The 25,539-nt window shown below is 38.8% G+C and overlaps 2 protein-coding genes across 7 annotated transcripts in view; one reads left to right on the plus strand and one right to left on the minus strand.

Annotated features, from left to right (window-relative positions):
• zfyve9a (zinc finger, FYVE domain containing 9a) overlaps window positions 1-4,056 on the plus strand; it is a 33,876-nt gene extending 29,820 nt beyond the window's left edge. For both annotated transcript variants that reach the window (XM_044219986.1, XM_044219987.1), the window contains exon 19: window positions 115-4,056. In XM_044219986.1, the coding sequence (XP_044075921.1) occupies window positions 115-276 (162 nt within the window). In that variant the 3' untranslated portion in view covers window positions 277-4,056. The remainder of the gene's footprint in view (window positions 1-114) is intronic.
• cc2d1b (coiled-coil and C2 domain containing 1B) lies at window positions 2,424-25,505 on the minus strand. 5 transcript variants are annotated; one of them, XR_006380473.1, is made up of 27 exons: window positions 25,355-25,505; window positions 24,943-25,052; window positions 24,700-24,844; window positions 23,063-23,166; window positions 22,444-22,563; window positions 21,768-21,914; window positions 20,155-20,491; window positions 19,225-19,343; window positions 18,099-18,177; window positions 17,339-17,422; window positions 15,522-15,667; window positions 14,936-15,008; window positions 14,556-14,695; window positions 14,328-14,472; window positions 13,040-13,212; window positions 12,426-12,551; window positions 11,754-11,812; window positions 11,245-11,361; window positions 10,673-10,746; window positions 10,176-10,234; window positions 10,007-10,058; window positions 9,107-9,206; window positions 8,109-8,199; window positions 7,778-7,900; window positions 7,631-7,680; window positions 6,614-6,825; window positions 2,424-3,012 (listed from the first exon to the last, which is right to left on the minus strand). XR_006380473.1 is itself a non-coding variant. In XM_044219991.1 (26 exons), the coding sequence occupies exons 2-25, from the start codon at window positions 25,003-25,005 to the stop codon at window positions 7,669-7,671; spliced, it is 2,670 nt and encodes an 889-aa protein (XP_044075926.1). In that variant the 5' UTR covers window positions 25,006-25,052; window positions 25,355-25,505; the 3' UTR covers window positions 4,145-6,825; window positions 7,631-7,668. The 5 variants fall into 5 exon arrangements, 4 of the variants coding, with proteins under 4 accessions (XP_044075926.1, XP_044075924.1, XP_044075925.1 ...); XM_044219991.1 differs by lacking the exon at window positions 2,424-3,012 and having other exon boundaries at window positions 4,145-6,825; window positions 14,343-14,472; window positions 21,768-21,911; XM_044219989.1 differs by lacking the exon at window positions 2,424-3,012 and having other exon boundaries at window positions 4,145-6,825; window positions 21,768-21,911.
• Between the last annotated feature and the right edge of the window lie 34 nt (window positions 25,506-25,539).

Here is a 25,539-nt window from a genome sequence, read left to right on the forward strand (position 1 = left end):
TCTGAAATAAACTATTTTTTTCCTTATTCAGAAATACTGCTGTCTGAAAGTGAACCGGTTCCCTGTACGCTGACAGTAGTGAGGATCCAGTCTAACCTGTCTTCATTGTTGCAGGTGGGTTACCTGGCAGGAAGTAACGGCCAGCCTCTCCTGCCTCAGTACCTGAGCGACCTGGACAGCGCTCTGATCCCTGTCATCCACGGCGGGGCGTGCCAGCTGAGCGAGGGCCCCGTGGTCATGGAGCTGGTCTTCTACATCCTGGAGATCATCTCCTAGGACTCTTCGGAGCTTCACCTCCAAAATCTTTTTTTTTTTTTTTTTTTTTTCTGACGTCATCTCGCAGCCTGGTCCTCCATCATCTCCCTTCAACCGTTTGCACTTCAAAAGAGCCCGAAAACTGTGCCGTGCCAGGTGGGGTAGCATTCCTCAAGTCAAACCTATGCATCCAACCACCGTCTGTTGTGCTCCAGAGGCCGCCTGGGGCCTGAGGAAGCTCCGAGCAGCATCATCTGTCCCGTGTTGTGAGCCTCACCTGACAGGTGTTCATTTAAGGTGCAGGAAATGAACACCAGAGATCATACTGTCTGACCCCAGTGTGGCGTTACAGTGCCTATAAAAAGTATTAACCCCCCCTTGAAAAGTCATGTTTTTTTTTTATTGTTTAACAGCATTGAATCAAAGTAGATTTGATGTTGCTTTTTTGACACGGATCAACAGAAAAGACCCTCTACAAAGTCATATAAATTAACTATAAAATGCATGTTTGCATAAGTATTCACCCCCTTTAATAAATAGGACACGCCTTAACCATCACAGGTTTTTAGAAACCCCTTGAAAATACACAGCGGTGAGAACATCGACAGTGGTTTCATTTGGCCAAAGAAACTATCCTGACGAGTCTGCAGAAGAGTTCTTCCACGTTAAGAAGCCACAGCATCTCAGCTCTGCAATGCGATGAGGTTTTATGCTACTGAAAGTTTTCCGTATTGTCACTCTTACAGCACACTGAACTTTCCCAGTAAATTGTCCTTGTAATAGTTTGATTCTGTTTTCTGACTCGGAGCGGTTTCATGCTGTTGCTCGGTCAGCCGCGTGTTTTAGTTTGAAAAATTTAAGGCAAATGTGGCGGAAGAAGTCCTCAGATCTTTTACTTAAGCAAAGGTATAAAAGTATTAGCATCAAAATATACTTAAAGTACAAAAAGTAAAAGTACTCATTATGCAGAATAGTTCATTTCAGAATAATGTACATTATATTATTGGATTATAATTACTGATGCATTAATGTGTACATGACTTTAATGTTTCAGCTGGTAAAGGTGGGGCAATTTTTTATATTTTTTTTTTACTATATAAACTGCAGGGTAGCTTTTCCATTTCACCAAGGGATCAATTAAGTCTTGCATCAAATAATTGCAGTGGGGTAGAAGTATAAAGTAGCAGAAAATGGAAATACTCAAGTACAGTACTTGAGTAAATGTTCTTAGTTACTTTCCACCACAACAGCAAATGAGTCCTCTTCAAGAACTAAACAGTTGAATTTAGACGTCTTTCTGAAGAAACAGACCCCAGATCTTATTCCAGTCGAGAATGTGCAGCTGTTGCCGTGCAACCTGCAGACTAACGGGGAAGACGTGCCGTGTGGGATTAGACTAATAGCGACGTATCCACGCAGACTAAAGGCTGGAGTTGCTGCCAAAGGTGCAGCTACTAAATACTGACTCGACATTAAAGGATCCTTTTCTGTTGATCAGTGTCAAAAACAACTTTAAATCTAATTTGATTCAATGCTGTAAAACAATAAAACATGAATACTTCCAAGGAAGGTGAATACTTTTCACAGACACTGTATGTAGCTCCTCATCACCCGTCACTCCAATGTCACTGTGGCAGCCGGGGGTCCTGCAGCGCTGAAGATTATCCGCAAAGGCCTCTGTGTAGCACGGATGCTCTTAAACAAGGGAGACTCATATCCACTGCTGAAAAGACTGGACTCTTCCTCTGAAGTTTAATTTAATAAAAAAAAAAAGGAAAGTTACAAATCATCGGATGAGGAGTTGAGAGGTGCGTCTGTGTGGGGATTATTATTATTTTAATTTTTTTTTGCACCGTGGTGCTCAGTGCCTGCAGCAGCGATTCATCAAGCGGGGGGAAGGGGGAAGAAACACTTTGGCTTCACCTGTTAAGCTTTACTCATCAGTCACCAGATGCTTTACTTCATGGACAAACACACTGACAGCTCCTCCATCATAACGCTGCCTCTGTAGCCTCCAGAGATCCCAGTTAAAGACAGTATTACTGAAGTGACCGTCATGGACTCCTCTGACTGACGCTCGGTGGAATAAGATTACATTTTAACTCTGGAAGCCCTTTTTGTCCTACAGTAGACAACTGATTTAAAAAAAATAATAATTAATAAATAAATAAAGGTTCCAATGCTTTATTGATAAACTCAAACAATCTGTACATAAAGCTGAAAACGCAGAAGAGGGAAATCAGTTTTTAATCTCATCAGTCAACATCATCAGCGCTTGTTTGTCCGGCAGTGGTTGGAAAAGCCACTCAAGTTATTTTGGTCTTTTTAATCATACAAAGAGAATAACTATTGAAGATGTAAAGCTATATATATAAATAAATGTATAAGAACTGTATTAAATTGCAGAAGCAGTGCACTGGATTCTAAGCCATTTACAGGAGAGTTAAAGCGAGCGTCGGGGTTGCCGCTGAGTCCTGGAAGACGAGAGGAAAGAAAAGAGGATCCAGGGTTCCTGCAGAAACAGAGGTTTGATTGACCTGAAGCTGAATGTATTTCATCTCACATTTCCTGCAACTTATCGTCCTTCCAAATCCCTGAAATCATGAACATCCTGCTCCAGACTTTGCAGACCTGCGGACCGCGGACATGTCGTCTTCAAAAGGCCTCAACTGTTTTTAGTGCATCTATAAACAGACCGCTGCAGCCCCCCTCTCTCCCTCTCTGCTCTGGACTGTGCTCTCCTTCAGCAACATGGACCTGGAAAAAAATATAAGAATGTATTCCTCCTGTTTCTGTTCAAATCTGCAATGTGTGTGTGTGTGTTTTTGTTTGTTTCTGGCTAGACTAATCACCAAAAACCACCCAGTCATGTCAAAATGCTCTGTACAGTAATCACTCTGCATTATGGCAATTACTCCTTTTTTTTTTTTTTTTTTTAAATCATGCTAATATAAAACCAGAAGGGGCTACATAAAGTACTGCTAATACAGTACGAGAGGTTTTGTTGGAGCATTTTATTGGAGAAAAAAATCTCGTCATCACAAGTGAGAATCAGACAATCACATGAAAATCTGCAGACGAGCCAACGCTTCGTTTAAATTAGACCTGTAGCTATTCTGTATTAGTTTATTACTCAGTCTGAAGTATTTTAGGAGCTACTGTAGCAAAGTAATGTTAGCAAAGCTGATTAAAATGTTCAGTAAAGACTGAATGAGAGGTCAAAGGTCACCAGTTCTGGGTTTATTACTGTGATCATACCAGAGTTGGTGAATCTCAATCACTGTGTGACGTTCATCAGCCGCAGGCAGTTCTGTTTTTATAAATCAGCTTAATGGAGAGGACTTCCTGTTTCCTGTTACATTTTATTTTGGCGTTATCTGACTTGTGCAATATGTCCTAAATCCCCCCCCCCCAAAAAAGAAGGTGCAATTTGTTTGACTGAAAAAGTAGCATTTTTTTTGTGTGTGTATTCAGTTGTAAGATGTTACTATCCAAACTATAACACTGCATGCAAACAGAAACAAGCTTGAACCGGTGAAGAGAGCAAATCAACTTTTAACAGTTATATCTTCTAGTTTGTGGATGAAACTAAAAAAAGAAAAATCCACTCATTCAGTTCTGTCGTTGACTGGGATTTGTTAAAATACTTCTTTTCTTTTTTTAATAAACAGTCAAAAAATGTTTGAAAAGCCAAAAACCCTGTACATCTTTTTTTCCCCTTTACACTACAAATGTCAAGAAAAGTGGTCTTTATCAAAAGATTGTAGTATATGTAAAATAAAAACTTATAGAAAATTGAAATGAGTGCTCAGTTTCTGCCTTCACCTGATTTAGGAATGAAACTATTGCTGAAGAAGCAACATAAATATTAGTAAATACTTAATACAAATTTAAAACAAGGTATTTTTAATTGGTACATTTTTAAGCAGGTTAGGCGAATTCAGTCCACAATTTAAAACAAAATATAGCCTTGAATCTGTTTTAGACATTTTTGTAGCATTTTGTAAATAAACAATGTGACATCATTCATCTTTGTAAACAAATAGGTGATCAAAACGTTTTAACAGAGGACAGAATGATGGGTAACAGTACGTTTGTCTATAATAAATCATTTGTCCGTTACATTGATTCATGATGTTGAAAACAGAAATTTTGTGACCACAGAAACGTCTGGCAACTAAATAATGTGTCGAGGTAAACCTGTTGGAAAATGGTACTTATGTAGTTGGCTCAGTGTGTTTGTTATGGCTTCTTGTGTAGCATTTATTACAATGCTGCAGTTGAAACTTTAAAAAAGGGCCAGTTCACTCAAATTACTACAAAAGAAATGATCTCACCTTTATTTCTTTCGTTCTGGTTACTCTTTTAAATCTTTGGTAGAAAGTTGTTCCAATGAAACTACTTACATGGGATGTTGTTTGTGAAGAGACACGTTAACAGTCTCACCATAATTCATTTAGAATAATCATTTAGTAGCTGTTGTCTTGGAAACACTTTAAGGACGTCTTTTCCATGTTAGCTTAAAGTTGAGATTCATTATTGTTCTTGAAAATTTTAAATGTTTTTTAAAACTTTGAACAGCTGATGCCGTAACAGGTAAGTAAGAAAATATAAAGCCTTCTGTAATTTGGGTGAACTGGCTTTTTAAAAAAAAAAGAAGAAGGATTCATCCAAATATTCAGTATCTGCTGCATAGTTGTAAAAGGTAGTGCCACTCATTTAAAGGAATAGTTCGACATTTTGGGAAATACACTTATTTGCTTTCTTGTGGGGAGTTCGATGATAAGATCTTTACCACTCTCGTTTGTGTGTTAAATATGCTATCAGGAGGCGATTAGCTTAGCTTAGCATAAAGACTGGAAGCAGGGGGAAACAGCTAGCCTGGCTCTGTCCAAAGTTAAAAATAATACACCTGCCAGCACCTCTAAAGCTCATAAAACTGGAGTCTTGTTGTCACCGTGGGGTTGCCACAAAACCAGCAGAGACTCCAGGAAGTCACTGCTCCTGGCCGCTAGTCGCCAAGAAATATTTACAGCACTTGACTCCCTCTGAAACCACAAATTGTCGCTTTTTACATTTCTGTTCGTGTAGAGAATAAACAAATGAGACAGAACGTGTTAATTAGTGAGCTTTAGAGGTGTTGGTAGGTGTATTTTTTAACTTTGGAGAGAGCCAGGCAAGCTGTTTCCCCCTGCTTCTAGTATTTATGCTAAGCTAAGCTAATTGCGTCCTGTTTCTAGCTTCATGTTTAAACACACAGACACGAGTGGTATCGATCTTCTCATCTAACTCTCTGCAGGAAAGCAAAAATAAACGTATTTCCCAAAAGGACAAAATATTCCTTTAACTAAAATATGTACAGGATGCTATTAAAGTTTAGTCGTCCACTGATGTTTACTTAAAAATTACTTTTTAACCACCTCATCATCTGTGTAACAATGGGTGTTTGCCTTGAAATAAAATGAATATTTAGCTTTTTAGACTGAAACTCTTACATTTTTGTTATACAATTATAGATCAGCCAAGCTCAGCTGATATGCTATTGAGTGTAAACAAGACAAATATAAATCTAACACACCAAAAGCCACAAATAAGTGAGTGCAGTTTAGTGACCACAGTTAGAGGACTTCAAAGTGAAAGGTGCCAAAAAAAGGGAGTGTGGCCTTCAAAACAATTATATAATCGTACCTTGTATAGTATCATAATTTCTTGGCTTGCTCCTGTAAAACATCTATGAGGGTGCTGCATCTGCCTGCGTTCTCACACTGAAAACCAGATGAATTGTGTGGAAAAATAATAAAAACAGCCCGTAAATGTCCCGTCACATATTAAGCTCTCGTGTCATCGCAGCAGGTTTAGCAGCTAAAGGCGATTTCAAATATGCAGGATTTTACAGCAATAGTGATTACTTTGGTATTAGTGCATAGGTGCAGTTCTAGATACCAGAGCTGTATATATATGAGGAATATGTACACATTCTTTGATATATTATATTAACTAGAGTCATGTCGGGCAGCAGGATCAGGTTAGCTCGACACCGAGCCCCTTCAACATTAGCAGAGGACACATCCAGGAGATGGAGTGATGCACGAGGAGACTTTTTTGGGCAACTGTGATCGCTGCTAGTTTTCTCTGATTTGAATCTCACAAGGAGCCTTCACCTCGTCTGCCTGATGCATCACGATCTTACAGTATATCTGCATTCACCCGGCGAACAATCTGTGTGATCCACCAGTGATGATGACAAACAGAGAACAACCTTTTGCTCGATCAGCTGGTGTCATCGTTGGCTAGCTGTTGCTCAGACTGAAGACAGACACGAGGTTCATGTCACCGAGCCAGAGACCAGCTGACCTACCGTAAACTAGCTCCACGTCTCCTCCTGGTGGACTGCAGTGTGAAAGGGAGCTCGTGTGTCTTGCAAATGTGCAAAAGTTTGAACAAGTCAAAGACCCGTGTAGGTCTGAGTCCAGTCTGAATGACAGACCGTCCTCATCACAACATCCCAAACTCCGTCCTCTCTCCTCCTCCTCCTCCTCCTCCGAGTATTTTTGATTAAGTGCTTTTAATCTGCAAGATAAAGAAGTTATCAGTCAGGTGAATCAAACACACCCGAACGTATCCTTGAACACCTACATTTGAAAGAACAGTTGGACATTTTGGAAAATCACTTACTGGCTTGCTTGCCAAGAGTTAGACGAGGACATTGATACCCCTCTCATATCTGTACACTAATATGAAGCTACAGCCAGCAGCCGGTTAGCTTAATTTAGCATAGCACGAAGAAACGGCTAGCATGGCTCTGTCCAAAGGTAACGAAATCTGCCTTCCAGCACCTCTAAAGCTCACTAATTAACACGTTATATTTTGTTCTTGTTCATTCGTAGCAAAACCGAGGTGACCTCCTGGAAGTCACTGCTCCCGGCCAAGAAATAGTCCGGTACATAACCCCCCGTAAAACCACAAATTGTTGTTTTTACAATTTGGTTTTTGTACGAATGAAAATTTGTGAGCTTTAAAAAAGTATGTTTTCATTAGTGTATAATCACCTGCAAATAGGAATCGTTGTATTTTCGGTACGTTAGAATAAGACGTTTTTATCTACAGAGGCAGCGGGGCCCCTTCCACAGAGGTCGCCATGTTGCACCGCCATGTTTCTACAGTAGCCCAGAACCGACAAACCAAACACTGGGTCTAGATATCGGTATTCAAATGGTAGCAAACTGCAATTTCACTGCTAGATGCCACTAAATAATACACACTGCTCCTTTAGCTGAAAGAGTTTAAAGTAAAATAATATTAAATAAACAACAAATACGATACATTTAACTTAATTTTCATTCAATCCAGACAGAAAAAAGGGGGAGAAAAGTACCTTTATCTTGTGAATCATCTTTAATCTTGCAGCAGCATCTAAACAAGAACCTTGGAGATAAAAAGAACCAATATCAGAAGTTTTACACAATCTCAGGTTTGTCTTTTGACATAACAATGCTGCTAAAATATTAACACTGTATATTACCTGTGACTGGTCGATCACCAACCAGCGCTCAGTGCTCGTCTGCATGTCCTGTCCGCTCAGAGGCTCCCGAAGCCGGATCTTCACTTCAACACGACCTCCTGTGGCCTTACGACCGTCCATCACCTGACACGAGATATTACGGATATTTACAGGCACACAAGTCGTCGGTGAACATCTTAGATAACAAGACTGTTGTGCCTGTGGATGCTGTCAGGATCAATCTCAGCCACAACCTTCCTTCCTGATTTTTGCCTCCTTGATTTACAAATCATTTATCTCTCTCGATCAGCTTTGTTTTATGGTGTTGCTTTCGATCTAAACGGCCACTCACCTCTACGATCTCTCTGACTTCGCTCTGTGACTCCAGTTTGTCCAGCTTTACGAGGGCCGTCCCGATCGGCTTGTCGCTCCGCAAGAAACCGCTGTGAGACGACACACAACGGTAGCATCACCGTCAGTCTCAACACGATAACACTAAATGACATACAGCTTAGTTTAAACTACTCTGACATGAATGCAGTTGTGAAATAATGAAACAAAGTTCTGGTTTTCATCTGTTTCAGTGTTCGGAGATACTTTTCTGATCAATTTGTACATAAAACTGGAAGTAATCTTATTCAACAGTCCAAACTTTAAGGACCATCCCTGTGGTTTTGCATGTTTTAGTCCCTTAACTAAAATTTGCACGACATGCCGCTGTAATACTGTATCAGGATACTTTGATATAAGTTATATATTGTGTTTTTTTCTCTCCTTTCCTTTCACTCCAGTATGAAAATCAACTTGCAGCAACTTCAAACAGACTTTGAAAATACATTACAGCGATTATTTAGTTGTAGGGCTGAGCCAAAAGGTTTTATTATTAAGATATCAGGGTTTTCATGTCTAAATGAACGCTGAAAAGTTTAAATATGTCAAAATATGTCACTGTATACTATTTTGTTTTAGTAAAAATACAAATAAATAATTTTACTTTGATGGGATGTGTTGATGTGATTTTGCAAATATCTTTTTTGTATAAAATTTTATCAAATATTGTAACATATCAATATTGTGATAATCATATTAACTTTGTCCATTCATATTCAGTTGCCTTGTCAGAGTTACACTGTTGTCACGTGGTAATGACTGAGCAGAAACCATCCTGAAAACTATTTAAAGAAGCTTCGACTTCAGAGATTTGAGTCACAAACAAAAAAGAGCATCACATTCACTGTTTCCCGAACTGCTGCTGTGGCCGATTACCAAACTGGAGTCTGAGCTCGTACATTTGCTCCAGCAGCTAAGTGAGGATGTTGCCCTGCGTGCGAGCAACTGTCTGTGACTCACCCTTTGTGCAGCAGCTCCAGTTTGATGCCTTTGGACGTCACCACCCTCCTGAAGCCGCGGTGGTTACGGTTGATTGACAGGGTGAAGCTCTGGTTATATTCTGGTGAAAAGAGATCACAGATGAAGAGATGCAGCCTTCTGAAACCTTACATCGAGTATTTCAGACAAATAAACCATAAAAACATCCATATTAACCTACAATGGAATGTAAATTATAGTTTTATTATTATAATAGTTTTATTTACACAACTGAACCCTCCACCTCTAACTTGTAGATGATGTACATCAGATATTTACTTTATATTGCACATTTATCAATACTTCCATCATCTTCATTTTAAAACACTGTGCAGCTATTTTCATTTTAAAACACATATATTCTACATATTTTTTATTGTAAATTTCTATTTTATATTTATGATTCTTGACTTTTGCAGAACTATTTCTTCTTCTTTTCTCTTACAATGTTTATTGTGACCGTTTTGCACCAAAATACCAAAGCTAATTCCTTGTATGTGAAAACCTACTTGGCAATAAACCTGATTCTTAAGACAGAATACATCTTTGCATTGATTTATTTTTGTCTTGATTATTTTGAAATAAAATAACATAAATGTGTCTTCTCAGATATAAAACAAAGAACGTCATTCACTATCATTTTAATAGTTCACAGACTGACTTGAGTTTTGTGTCGTTTTAAAAATGTTTTGATTGTTTAAATTTTAGACAAATTGAAGAGATGTTAAAAAGGACATTGGATAACTTCCTTGACAAGATTATAAAATACTGAATGGTCTTTTTCAAAAAGGACAGTACAGTATAATATGTCACTGCAGATCTTCTGCTCAAGAAAAACATCCACGTTGTCATTACAAATACATGACGATGTTCATGTCTCACCTGGGGAGTTAGTGTTCTTGATGACAGCTGTTTTGTGTTTCTGCGGCTGCTCCTGGTGGCAACAAAACAGAAACCAACACTTTTAAGGAGAAAAGTCACCTGTATGGATCGTCTCAGCAGCCTGTGGTGGCTGTGAAAACTCAAACGAGCTGTAGTGTGAGTCTCTTACCGTGCTGGGGTAGGGGAAGTCAAACTTAACGTAGGCATCCAGATCGTTTGCTTGGATTCCTGAAGGAGAAAGTTTATTCACAAAGCATCAACGAGTATGTGATTTTCCTCCAATGTTTTCCTGTCTAAAACAGACCTTAAATTCTTGATTGAATTTAAAGTTTAACAATAAATTGTTCAACAAGGCCATAATGACATGAAGCTAAAGGTCGCAGCCACTTATATTCAAGACTTTTTTAAAGACATTTTTAGTGAAATAAAAAACACAAAATGAAAATAGCTGTAGACCTACAGAGATTGAGATTTTAATTAAGATTTAAGGTTAAATTTTTCTCCTGAAGCACAGCAACACAAGAAACAATAATCTTAAGGCTTTTAAAATTGAATTAAAAAGGTATAAAACATGACGTTTCAGTGTTTTCAGAACCATTTTTTCCAGTACTTGCAGACAGACTGTACTGGATATAAGGACTGATAGGTGAAGAGTTTTGTTTTTACCACTAGGAGCAGGAAGATTCATCCCTTTGACTATAATAACAACCATGTCAGTGCTGCTCAGCTCTGGAAATATCCTGAAAGGGAGGGAAGGAAGAAAGAAAAGACAGAAAAAGATATGAGTGATTTATTGCTTTGGGATCTACTTGAAGTACAAACGGATTTTGTCAGTCAGAAATGCTTCAGCAAAAACAAAAAACTGCTCTATAGTGAGGCTGTCATACCTTCAACATATCAAACATACACTCAGTGGCCAAATTATTAGGTACACCTGCAAAATCTAATGCAATCCAATACAACAGCTCAGCCATGACTTGACGCTGTAAGAGAGGTATTAATCTAACTATTCTATTATATGTAGAATTTGTGGAAGATCTCTTGTTTTGAATTGCATTAAATTGTGTAGGTTTACCTAAATAAAATGGCCAGGGAGTATATATTTTTAAACATTTTAAATAGTTAACAAAGCATCTTTTACTTTATCCCAGACACAGCAAGTTTCTATTTTTTTTTTTATACCTGTATAACTAATGAATCAGAACTCAGGCATTATAATCTAAATACAATGTGCCCACCTGACGGTGTGAAACGATCTCTCCTCAAAGTGATGTTTAGGAGGAGGCAGACCTCTGGACTGAGCCAGCTTCAGGACCTCCAGACTCTTCTTACAACTCTCCGCCATCTTCTCAAACCTGGAGCAAACACACACACACACACACACACACACACACACACACACAGGAGGAGGAAACATCTGTGAGATATCAGCCAACTCAAGATTTGACTAATCAGGTATACAGTATAATGAAATAATAAAAATAATATCATAATCAATCATTTAAGTCAGGTTAATAAAGTAAAGCTTTGTGTCATTAACTGAGTACCTTTAGGGTTTCTGACTGTTTATCAGACAAAATAAACAATCTGATAACACATTTGTCTTTATCTGACATTTTATAGACTTGATAATTAAATCATTTTTATAAAATGGATAATAATGAAAATAGTTGTTAATTGCAGTCCAGTGTTATAACTGAGTTTGGAGTTTGTATGTACACTAAATAAAAAACTGTTTACGGCTTACTTTGTTGTTTCGGTGACGTTCCCCAGGTGTGTGAATTGCTTGGAGTAAGTCATACATTTCTAAAAGGAGCAAAGAAGAAGAAATCTCTCTATACGTTTGTCTTCACAGCAAGAAAGTAACAGTGCAGAGAAACCAGACAGGAACAGAAAAACAAGAGAGAACTGAAATGTTAGATTCTGGAGATATTAAAGGCGAACATGATGCTAGTAGAGATGATTGAGTTTACTTGTATGATAAAAATATAAAATTAAAAAGGGAAATATATGAAAATGCATTCATTTGAACTTTATCAGTATCGGAGAGTTCTGTTGTTATTTTGTAAACACCGATATGGTTGCAATCCATATCTTATCACCATGTAATTGATGTGAAGAAATTCTCAATTTTTTCTATTTCTATAATAAATATATCTTTTTAGGTTTCCTTTTAGCGCTAGTTTGTTACAATGACCACGTTTACCCATGAAGATGATAAACATCAATCTTATTTATCCTGATAACAACCTGCCCTAATTGAACATGATGCAATAGTACACTTTGGAATCAACATTTTTATTTTGGAAAATGTTACATCGTGATAAACGTTTCTAAAAGTTAAGAGAGTTAAGAATTTGGTGAAGTTTATCCAATTTCAAACATGAGCTGTAGTCAGTCCTTGTCCTGCGCGTTTTACCTCACGCTGCTCTTTGAGGATCTTGGCCAGTTGTGTGTAAACCTGCTCTGCTTTCTCTGAGATCTGCACGTCGCTGTGATGAACCAGGATGAAGTCGTCGTCTTCGTCACCAGGTGGCGACGGCACCTGCAGGTGCAGCACACAGAGGGTCGGCCACAGTGGGACTACCAATACCCAATATCTCCACCATGATCTCATTGGGTGATGATTTTATCCCAGTTAAGTGATATAAGAGACAGTGGCATCGTGTTTAAAAATGCACATAGCACCTTCGGAGTGCTCAAAACATGTAATGTCAGAATTGCTTTTAATTACTGATCAATTAAAAATCCTAATGCATTTTTTTGTTTTGCCGCACTGATTCTCTGAATATGATATTTCACATTAGTATGTAACATTTTTAACTACTGAAACAAAAACAAGTAATTAACTTGTCAACAATGTAGCGAAAGTCATATATATTCAGAAGGAAAAAAATATTTGAGACTGATTTCTACTGACTGAAAAAGGCCTATTTCTAACACCAAGCTGGCTTTATGTAAATTATACAAAAGATTCACTTGACAAACAGTATAAAAGCTGGCAGTATCAGAGTAAGTCTCCCGTCTGCTCACCGTGCTGATATCCACAGTTTTGCCACTGCGCGCTGCCTCGATTATGGGGTCGAAGCTCTTGGCGGTGCGGAGGAAAATCTTGGCCTGCTCCATGTCGGTCTTCTGCTTGGCCTGCAGAGCCGCCTTCAAGTACTGCTTCTTCCTGCCCTCCAGGAACTCCAGCTGCTGAACCGCTGGAGGACGAAGAAAGACGGAAAATCCAAAGGCTGTAAACATCTAGATGTAGTTTTAGAGCTTCATATGGAAATTTATGGCTGTCTCACTCTGTTACACAGTTAACAACCACAATACTGTGCTGCTGCCTGACAGCTGACATAGCTGAATGCTCACTGTAATACTGCAGATTTATTTGACAATAATAAGATAAATACAAGACTGCAGTCACCCAGTTCTGACATAAAATTAAATTGCTGACAATAAAAACACAATAAAGCTTATTTTCATTGTGGTCCTCCACCACGGTCCCATTTGGTTATACTTTTACCAACGTGTCCCATTTAACAAATAAAGTGACTGTCATATCATGTTTAAAACCTTTGGATAATAGCAAAAACATGTTTTAATGGCTAATACATTCAAAATGATGATGCTTTTTTTGTTTTGCCTCACTTAATCTCTGAATTTCCTATTTTTAAAATCACTCTTAACACACTTAAAATCTTGTGTTTTTCCAGAAAATGATATTGATATTGATACTGACTGACTTGACAGGTGATGTTCTTCAGTGGTTGCAAATAAATTAGGTGAGAATAATAATAATAATAATAATGATAATAATAATAATTAAAAGATACGCAAATTGTTTATGAATCAACTGAGGACAAACTGCATCTATTCGCAATTCAAATCCATCAAGCAGGTTTACATCTAGAACTGCATGTGGTCCTGTACAAGCAAACAGTCTGCTCATTATCTTAGTGTGAGACAATATATTTACTTTTCTTGGTGCACTGGAAATGATGCAAACCACAGTGCAGAAATAGTAAAAAAACATGTGTTTACTATTTTATTCAGAGGATGTATGTCCCGTGTGTTTCAACACGTGATGTTGAGTACATGATATGCCTGGCATTTAAGTTGTGGACACTGTTGCTACGTGACAGATAATAAAAACTAATGTCACCTTGTTCCATTTTCAAAAATGGTTAATGGTTAATGATTTTGTGTTTCAGGAACAAGGAAAAGTAATATTAAAAATTTAAAAAGGGAAACTTCTACTGGTTCTGACTTTTTTTTTTTTTTTTTTTTTTTTTAAAACATCAACGTGTGTCACGACTCTTGAACTCGCCTTTTGGGGACTGACCTGTTGGTGAGAGTCCTTCCCTGGCGGCTGTTCTTTCAGGAGAAGCTGATGGAGTCCTTTTCCTTCCCTGACCGGCGGTGGGGACGTCCAACGTGGGCTTCTTTGGCACTTCTGGAACAGCTGACTTAGACTGCAACAAACACAAAACACTGCATCAACAATTTATCCACAAAAGCCTAATCAAAAAATTACAATGTACTGGTGATAGCCCACCTCCTCCTCCTCCTCCTCCTCATCTTCTTCATCTGCTATTACGGCAGCATCAGTGGAGGCAAGCTTATCGGCTGCCTCCAGAGCAGCAACGAATCCCTGCTCTGCTCCTGTTGCCTTCTGGCCCGGGATTGGAGGAAAACCTGAAAGATAAAAGCAAATTCTCGGTCTGTCTGGTATAACTGCGTTCTAGATTTACTCTTTTGGTCAAGTATAAAAACACGTCTTGTGCCGCTGGTACAGAGACTCACTGACAGCGTCCACAAGTAACACCCCAGGACTAAAGAACCAGAAACACAATTCAAATCCAATTTTACGGAGCTAAATGTAACTTTGAAAATTACACTGTCAATTCAAAAACACGAATCACAAAAGAATCTCACCAGGGGGAACCGGCAGCTCCTCAAAGTTGACTGCTTTTCCTGCTTTGTGAGCTCGGATGGCACTCTGGTATTGCTGCAGGAGGAGAGAGGTTAAATATTTTTACACAGCAGAGCTAATGCTACTGTAATGGGGGTAAAAGGAGAAAATACTTGTTGTGTGTAAAGTGCTAGAAGTATAGTGTTTTTGAGATAGTGCCATTACTGTTTTCTGCTAATGTTTAAGGTCTGTACTGGTTTTCTTTATTCATATATATGTTCAAGATTTTAATGTGAATTAAAAAACACGACAAATCGCTGTCATGCCGTCTTTAAGATTAATTGCTATATATACACACACAAGAACTAACTGAAAGAAGCTGTAAAAAAACAAGAGCTTTTAACTCATGAAAACATATGATATACTGAATACTTCCTTTCCTTTTCACTAAACTTAACCTACATTTCACAGATGAAAACTCTGATTCATATTTTGTAATAAAGTGCCAGCAACTGAGAGATAATCATGTAGAAAGACTGACAAACACAGTTTTAGTAGTAGAGTTCTGTAAAGGTAAATACAGACATCAGGAGGAGAGTCATCTTGTACCTTGGCGATACGGTCGTGCATTCGGGCCTTGCGGTCGTCTCCACTGGCTTTGGCCTGATTGGACGCCTCCACATACTTGGCTCGTCTCTGCTCGAGAGCCTCCAGCACGTCTTTGGGAGCTGCAGGGGCTGATGGGGGGGCAGGGGCTGAGAGAGTGAGGCAACAATGAGAGTAAACAAGAGTTTCTCAATATGTCTGTTTCGAGATTTTACCTCAAAACTAATTATTAGTTATTAAACAAGACTAAGAGTCTAAAGCCACGTTGTGAGGCTGCACTTAGAGACATTAGGGCTTTAAGCTAAATGCTAACATGCTCACAATGACAATGCAAACATGCTCCTGTTTACCATGTTCACCATCTTAGTTTAGCGTGTTAGCATGCTAACATTTGCTAATTAGCACTAAACACAAAGTAAAGCTGGGACTGATGGGAATGTCATTAGTTTTGCAGGTATTTAGTCATAAACCAAAGTGCTGAACAAATGGAAAGTTTGACCTGATGATGGAGCTACATGAAAAATCAGGGGATCAACAAAGTCAGTAGAATTTATCCTCTAGAGAACTTGAATATCTTGAATATCTGTGACAGTTTTCATGGCAATCCATCCAATAGTTGTTGAGATATTTCAGTCTGGACCAAAGTGGCGGACCGACCAACACTGTCATCCCTACAGGCATGCCGCTATCTAAAAATACTGCTAAGAAATACCAATCAGAAAAACCTAAGATAAGTTGACTTAACTGTAAACTTTGGTATCGTTTTAAATGTTTCAATACTTGCGTTGCAGATAACGAAATTATATTTTTTTGGATACTTTACATTGTTGAGTATAAAACACTTTCACCAGTGTGAAACATTTAGGAGGAGCTATTGGCAGAAATGGAATATAATATATATAAGTATGTTTTCATCAGTGTATAATCGCCTGAAAATAAGAATCATTGTGTTTTCATTAACTTAGAATGAGCTGTTTTTATCTACGTAGGGAGCGGGTCCCCTGCCATGGAGGTCGCCCTGTTGCACCGCCATGTTTCTACAGTAGCCCAGAATGGACAAACCAATCACTGGCTCTAAACAGGGCAGTTCGTGTTTTTCGAGAGTTTCACAGCCACCATAGTTTCACTGCTAGATGCCATTAAATCCTACACAATGGACCTTTAACAAAATAAGCTAAACCTCTCAAAAGCATCAGCTTTGTTTGCCAAACAACAATATGAAACAATATTTGGATTTAAATCAGTAAGTATCTGACTGAAGAATAAGACTAAATAAGACTAAGAATCTGACTCTGTATTGTGGAGGCAATTTGGTTGGTAGTCAAAAAGTATCTTGTGTTTGATACCCATCTACCGATGTGTGACAGATGAATATGGCCAAAGACTGCACTCATTAGTTTGTTGGTTTTCCTCTTTCGTTTAGGAAAACTTGTTTTGTCATCCAATTCTTTCACTTTCACACTGCTACATGGCTTAAGTGACAAGTAGCATATGTTTGACTGTATTTCTATTAGTTCTATTCACCCATGATGGCAGCCAGCCAAATTATCATTATCATTCATTATCTGCCATGTGAACGTTCAGTGAATGTATTGTACTGTAGGCGTGCTTATACATAACCATGCTGTGCATGACACAACAGTGCGTTTTCTTCTCTTTGAAGTCACCTTATGTTAAACCTTAAGCTGACATGAGCTGGTTGATATAAATATAAGAGGATAAATGGAAACAGAACTAAATGACTGGTCAAAAAGAAACGTACGCCACAGCAACAATAAAAGCAAATTCATATGGTTAATAAATGCCGAAATGACTATTACCTGGAGCTGCTGCAACCGCATGGGTGACTTCTATCTTTTGCCCGGAGGAAGGTTCCTTCACTGGAGCAGAGCTTCCTTCTGCACCTATAACATAATAACACGAGATAAACTGAAACATGCAGAAGCAGATACAACAGGTTTCCGTCCAGTAAGATGAGTTACTTAAATAAACTACTAAAAATAAATGTGCTGAAGATATTTGCTGATAGTTACTAACTATACATTTCCTTATTTATACTTCCTTCCTGGCAAGTCCTTATGACCTCTGTTGGGTTTCTAGACTAATTTCTTCTTCTCATGTCTGTACTTCTTTAAAAGATAATCCAAGGTTTGTGTTAAAAACAAAACAATAGTTATTGTGATGCACTTTCCCAACAAGTTGCTCCTGTTGTTATTTAGGATTGATCATAAGTCACCTGCACAATTACATCTACTTTTTTTTTTTTAATCATTTTTAATTATTTCACATCAGTGTTTTAATGCTCCATACAACATGGTCAGGCATGTTTTTTTAAGTCTCAGAGAAGCCAAATTAAACACATTACACATTAAAACATTATCTTAAAACCTATTTTTCTTCTGCTTTTTTTCTTTTTTCGTGTATGTTATACACTTATTTCTCCTTGTTTTCTTCTGTCTCTTATATTTCCCCCTTTCCCTTTTATTCTTCCTGTAAATCACAGTGTAACTTCTGTTTTTTAAAAGAGCTATATAAGAGCTATAAATAAAGTTTGCCTGCTTGTTTACTAAAATTCTTTACCGTGCCCTGGAGATGGAGGAAGGCCACTCAGGTCGACTGCTTGTCCTTTCTCCAACGCCTCCATCACTGCATCGAAACTCTGCACCAATAAATACCAAAAACCCAAACTCTGTCAAACATAATGGTGGTCTTTGTCTTTGACTTCCAAATTGATGGCATGTTTCACATACTTGAGAGAGAAATCCTGCAGTCAGCAACAGGCTCAGACAACAGACTGCACAAATAATGATGTGTAATTGTATTTTCACTTAAAAATAAATATTTCTGAGACATTAAAAGACATCTAATTTGGTTTAGCTTCATGACAGATGACTGGTATATGAACTTAAGACAAGATGTTGATATAAGTTAAAGTACAAGACTATAATTCAAATTATAATTTTATAATTCAAAACAGGAACATGTAAGAAGAAAAATGGGAATTTTCTGTAGCTATAAACTTGCAAGGCATCACGTTAAAAAACACAGTGCAGCTATTATCACAAAGGGAGCTGCTGCTACATTCCTACAGCAGAAACTTGCTTTGCTTTGCAAAATAGTTTGAATGCTGCTTCTAGTTCTAGCAGAAACAAATCTTTATTATGTGCATTTAGCTCGTAGGGATATAAAGCTACATAAACACAAGTGACAGAATCAAGAAAATTGTTTTACTTTACTTTAACAGTTGTAGCTCAGCAACTATATATTTTATTTAATGATAAAAGGAAAGATAATAGTGATTTATCCTGCTGATATTGTATGTTGTCCAGAATTTCATCATACTGGTTGCGTACGTTTGTAAAAAGCACTGAAACCATTTTATTTGGCTCAAAATAGATAGAAATCATGTGTTTTTTATCTTGAAATTTCAAAAACAAAAATAATGTGCAGATCCAGATTCTACAAGGAAGTTGCCACATCAGTCTGCTAGTCATCTATTTAGCACATTTCCCCCACACAGTAATTTCTAGACACCATGTTAAAATAATATTATTCACTGAGAATACAATGCTGGCAAACAACAGAGAAAACATAGTTTTAGGAGATTCAAATTTATACAAAGTACAACACTGCTGATACAAATTTCAGCACAGGATATTGTCTTGGTTTTAAACAAATCACGCAGGCTTGTAGTCTTTTTCCTCACCTTGCTGGTCTTGAAGTAAAGCCTAGCTTGCTCCACGTCTCCCTGCTTCTTGGCTCTCAGAGCTGCCATCTTGTATTCTTTCTGCCTCTCCAAAAGCATCGTCTTGGTCGCCTCGCTCGCTGTGGATTCACGGGACAGAAACACAGAACAATTACCACAGTGAAAGGCCACATTCATCACATATTGAGAAGCTAGAAGACAACAACTTTGCCTCAACAAGTTAATATATATATGTCACTGGAAAAAAAAGAGATTAATGCTAAAAATAATTTCACACAAACCTAAACTCAATTAAATGTGTCACCGTTACCGATAAATAAGACAAAGCCAGGAATTCCCATTGCCTGCAACTTGATTCCTATTACAATGTGTAAGTGTATTGTATGCAAAGTGTGCTGGAATACAGAATGATCTTTAATTTGATTTCCCAAAGTATTAAAATAAAGTTTACTTGTGGATTATTTAGCCTACTGCACCAACATCTCAAATTTAGGGCCAAAAATAAATCAAATCTACATTTCCTCGAGTCCACAAGCTCATAATCCTAAGCATGATATCAGACAACTTTTGGTAATCAATATGGCAATGTCTACACCTTTTTGCCACCTTTTGATACCTTGTTTTAGTCTTTGGAAATGGAATAAAAACAACACTATCTATGATATCAAGTGTCATGGTTACATATCAAAGAGGCACGTCTTTTGACCATCTTTAAAATGTCTTTGTAGTTTGTAACTTATAGTGTAAATGTAGGCACTCGGGAGTTGTCTGTGCTTTGCTCTGACTGGTGCACTGAGCGAAATGGGGCAGTATTAAAGATCAGTCAACTGCATGGAAAACATGTTTCCTGTTTTTAAATTGTATGTTGAACACTTACTTTCTCTAATACCCAATACTATCACCGATATAACTTCGTATAATCCAACTCACATGTCTGAATGGTCCGAGACTGGTCGGCGGGTTCCTCTGTCGGCTCCTCTGGTGATGGGACGCTGCTCAGAGTGGGCAGGGTGGCGGAGGACGACTGCTCTTCTTCGCTGCTGGGGGTGACGATGTCTGGTACAGCAGGCGGCGGCGTTGTGGCCTCCGATTCCCCCTGCTGATCGGAAGGAGTGGATTCAGGAGGTGAGGGTACAGGGGGAGCAGGTCGTCGGGGAACAGCCGGCTTAGAGGCTGCACTCGGGGCTCCAGTGGCAACAGGAGGAGGGATCTCTGCCTCATTCACTGGTCTCCCTTTTTTCGCAGCAGCTAACATTGACTGCAGAGTCTGTAAAGAGAAACATTAACAATCATTATCATCTGCAGTTGTATAGGATGTCTGAAATCAGAGTTAAAGTGTGTAATGAAGGAAGCATCACTGCAGTCCAGTAATTCCAGGCGCAAATTACAAACACAAGCATGAAATAAGAAAATTAGTAAATATCTTGAGAATAAGTTTAAAAGATGATGAACAGCATGATGTCGTCCTTTAGGGAGCTAAACAGTGTGATTAGACACATGAATACCAAAAAGGTTGTGTTTCTACGAATCTGTAGCTTTCGGGCACGTTTAGTGTTGCTCACATAATTTACATATTAAGCACTCATTGAGGAATTGTTTTCAGCAGGAAAACTGCTTTTATTTCGGCTCTTGATTATGCAGAGTAAACTTAAGTCTGGGAACTGGGGCGCCCCTGTGGCTCGCCTTGTGGAGCATGAGCACCATGTGCGGGGCTGGGTCCTGGAAGGCCTCCTCGTCACAGAGATACTACATCAAATTATGTGTTAAGATAACAAAAAAATAGCTTGAAATGTATTGTTGATTATTAAATTAGATGGTATGATGATCATGACTCAAACTGGACATTTTCAGCTGACATTTAAAAAAATCAGATTTTGTAAATGTTTTTTATTGTTAATTTATACAACAAATCGGTACCACTTTCTAGTGAGGTAAATCATTTACTAACGCTTTATAGATCAATTACAATCCATTAATAAGAACAAAATTTTGGGTTATGAAAACTCCCTTTGATTGGTTTTGACCCTTTGACCCCTTATTTCTAGAAAAGGGCTGCAGACAATGTAGACCAAAATTAATTTATTAACACCTTATTAGCAATTACAACTGCAGATTTGATTATTAAAACCTTTTAGGCTTTATTGCTTATTAGAAAGTGAGAGACCCATGAGCATTTTTGAATGGATTACAAACATTTATAACTTTATAACATTATTACCAAATAAAAAGGATAAATAGAAATATTTCACAATCTGGAATTTGTTCTAGTTAATGGCTCATAACGGATCTACAAAGCATTGGTTAATTATTTATTCACCCATAATAAAGCCATTAGATACAACTTGTAAGCCCTTTATGACGGGTGCCTCATTAGAAACAACAACAACAAATCTGTGTAACATGTTTCATGACATTTGAAAATCCCATGATAATCCATCCCATAAAATATCCCATATTTTAACAATGACAGACAATAATTCATAATGAAAACGTTGCTGTTATTCTGCGCCTTGAGCATATATCTTGGCAGTAGTTTCACTCACCTTCAGGCCGCGATCATATCTCCTGGCTTTGGAGGTCTCCCCTGCAGTCTTGGCGTTTTGTAAGGCCGTCTTGTACATGGCTGCTCTCTCCTCCAGGGTGTGTTGGAGGCTGCCGGGCGCAGCTGAGGAGACCTTTACTTCCTGCTGCTTCACCAAAACAACAGGCAGGAACTGTCAACACATTACCTGCAAACAGCTGGTAAATCTATGCTAGGTCAAGAAATACTAGCAGGCAGAACTGTGGGTTGAGAACATTAAGTATTTGTCACAGATAATTAACAGGAGGAAATATTTCTACATATCTATATCTAATCTTTAATCACTTTTTTAGAATACTAGGCACACAAAGTATTCAAAGTATTTCAAGTAGACCGAAACACAAGTGGGATAAATATCAGGAAATGTGTTTACAGGAATGCAAAGACTTACCAGAAAGACTGAAACACCTCAAGTGCATCTATTCTACCAGTCACATTATCCAATAAACAACTATTGTTTGGAGATACAGATATAAAATCCAAGGTGATTTAAGATAAAAATAGCAGAAGGCAACAAGGACAAATACATCAGCTCTTTCCTGTTACCGGCAACGGCCAAAATGTTCCGTCATTTGACATGTTTTTTGGTGGCCGGTGGTGTCAATTACAAGGCTGGCAGAGATCAACATGTATTGTACCTGCGGCGGTGGGGACTCTGGCGTTTCAGCTTGAGAAGATTCTGCAGTGGCAGAGGATGTGGAGGAAACAGCTACGGCATCCTCAGCCTCCCCCTCACCCACCACTTCCTGTAGCTCTGCCTGATGGAGGAAAAATACAGCAACTGATCAACAGCCAAATTTGATTGTTCATATGCAAGGCTGGATTTCAGAAGTGCAGAGTGTGAGACAAGTTTTCCATTACCCGGTTTGGTAAAACATGCAGTTGTTTGACAAGTTCTGTACATCAACATGTGTGGATGAAATTACAGCCCTACAAATCAATAAATCGACAACTATTAATAGCCTAATTAAATGTATGACCTGTAAAACTTTCTGGCACACGTTGTTATCATAGTTACTGTGGTCTTTGTAGAGGCATTTCTCCAACATTACTTTACACAGAACATACAACATGCATAACAGGTCAGGTTGAGTTATGCTCCTGCTCCTGATGTCTGGATTGGCTTTGTACAGCTACTTCAATTCATTCCAGTATATTTAAAACATGTGTCTGGTAACGGCCTACTTTGTCCAGAACCTTGAAATCTAAGCAGCCACAAACCCTGGCATGAGAGCAGAAAATTCACACAACACCAACCAATAGATCTTCATCATCTTCCAGGTTACTGTCATCTTCATCCTCATCCACATCTCTCATACACTCGTCAGCCATTCTTGTGATGTCTTCCATGGGCAGCGGACCTACGACACAAACACGATGCCATGCATCCAACTGGGTTTGTATGTGAGATCAACAACACATATCACACTGTAATGTAGTAATAATGTAAATGTCTATAGTGTCATTAGTGGCTCCAGTGTCCAAATAATTAGCATAACAACTTCCCCAGGATAATAGATATGCAGAAACATTTCTTTGTCATGTTGTTGCAGGAGGTTTTCAGCAACTTAGACGAATCATAATATGGCCAAAAGTATGTGGATAAAAGAATCCTCCCAAAGGACTCGCAATACTGTTATCTGCTGTGTTGACGGTGTTAATTCCTCTAAGAGCCAATGTGGGCTTGTAACGTCACACTTTTTTTTTAATTGTAATAAAGAAAAAAAGAATTAAAAGGAGCAGATAACAGTGCTGTGAGTCCTTTGGGAAATAGAAATAACACTTTGGGGAAAGGCCTTTCCCATTTCAACATGACAATGCCCCCGTGCACAAAGAGAGGTCCATGAAGAAATGGTTTTCCGAGTTTGGTTTGGAAGAACTTGACTGGCCTTTACAGAGCCCTGACCTTAACCCGATCCAAAAACTTTGGAATGAACTGAAACGCTGACTGCGAGCCAGACCAGTGCTTTACCTCTCTAACGCTGTTGTGGCTCAATGGGAGCAAATCTTGTGGAAAGCCGTTGCAGCAGAGAGGAGGTACAGTATATGGGTGTAAAGTTCTAGCCTGATAATGACTGAAAAAAATCCTGAATGTAGGCAGTGATTTCGAGGTCTGGATCCAGGCTAGTAATGCTCGTTGTCCACATACTTTTGATCATATAGTGTATAAGAGCATGACCGATAAATCAGCTGATATTAGCTCATTGCAGATGTCGATGTCACTGGTGGACTCAGGGGGTGCCCCCATATACGTAAAAACGCAGCTAAAGTGCCCTCTTGGATGCCCCTATGGTAGATAAGGCATGATAAAGTGCCCTCCAGTGGAGAAAATGTAATAATGTGCTTCTAGGATTCCCTTAAAGTGGAGAAAACGTGAAGAAGCGCCCTCCAGGGTGCCCTTTGCATGGAGAAAACGCAACGCAGTGCCATGTAAGCTGCTGTTTCACCATCAATGCATCACTACTTTCTCTGCGCCGGTGCCCCACCGCATGCAACCTTTTATTTTGTTCGCCCCAGCCCCTCAGACAGCCTGAGTCCACCACTATTGGGCGTATATCCAAGCCGATAAGTGACAAGAAACTTAAGTATGGAAATGCCAAATATGTTTTGAGTGACCCCGTGTCCACCAGAGAGTAGTAACAAGTTTATTTTTCTACTGTAAAATGTCCTGCCCTGTACATTTCTTGTTTGCAAAAAACTAACTTAAGGGAACCATATCATCATCAAATTGTATTTATGTTATGGGTTGTGTAAAGAAAATTAAAATGGGCCTGTATCGATCTGGCTATGCTGTGACTCGGACATGGGGACAACACACCTACAAGTGAAAAGCTCTTCAGACCCTGTTTAGAGGGGTTGTTTACAGGATTGTACATCACAACCACTGCACTCACTTTTCCCCTTCTGCTTGGCTCTTCCTCCTGCAGCAGCTTTATTTCCAGTGATAGCAGCAAGTTCAGCCTCCAAGTCCGGGTCGTCCAGATTCCCCTCCATACCCATCATCATCTCCTCAGGGTCCAGGTCTACGAACAGACCCATCTGAAACCAGGAAGTAAAAGATAAAGTTCACCAGAGAAAACGTTACAATAAACATCTTGCCGGTAGCGTTTATCTAACTTTATCGGTGTTGCTGTTACCTGCTTGGCTGCAGCAGCACCCTGGCCTTTGGGCTGCGGTGCTCTCTTCTTTTTACCAAACATGTTGTTGCTGTTTAACAAGCCCCTAAGCGACTCTCCAGTGATCCAAACTACACATACAAACACAAACACATAAAGAAAATCTGTCTCCAGTTGTGTAATGTCATCGGTCTGATCGCAGTGAGTTAGTTAAAATCATGTGAGCGGTTGTCAGGTGGCTCCCAAACAGACAGCGAGCGGATAACGAGCTGCCAACTGACGGCAACGTTAGCCGAGCAGCTAGCTGTTAGCTAACCTTGTTTCTTGCCTCTAACTCGAAAAGTTTGTTTAGGAGCAAGAAGACGACTGTTGCTGTCACCGGTAGCGAGCATTTAGGAGAGTTTTATCTAGCTTTAAAGGCGTGTGTCTTTACCTGCTCGTTCAGTTCACTTTATCGGGTAGTTTTCAGAGAAACGTTTCATTTCTGTGGTTTGACATGGTAATGGATTTGTTTGAGTACGCATGCGCAAAGCAAGGGAGCGTCCGGGCTATTTAAAGGTTTATCCCTGAGTCATGTCTGCCAGGCAGCCCTGACTCCCTTTGTAGTGAATAGATAAA

The sequence above is a fragment of the Siniperca chuatsi genome, linkage group LG13, assembly GCF_020085105.1.
Source record: "Siniperca chuatsi isolate FFG_IHB_CAS linkage group LG13, ASM2008510v1, whole genome shotgun sequence".
NCBI lineage: Eukaryota > Metazoa > Chordata > Actinopteri > Centrarchiformes > Sinipercidae > Siniperca > Siniperca chuatsi.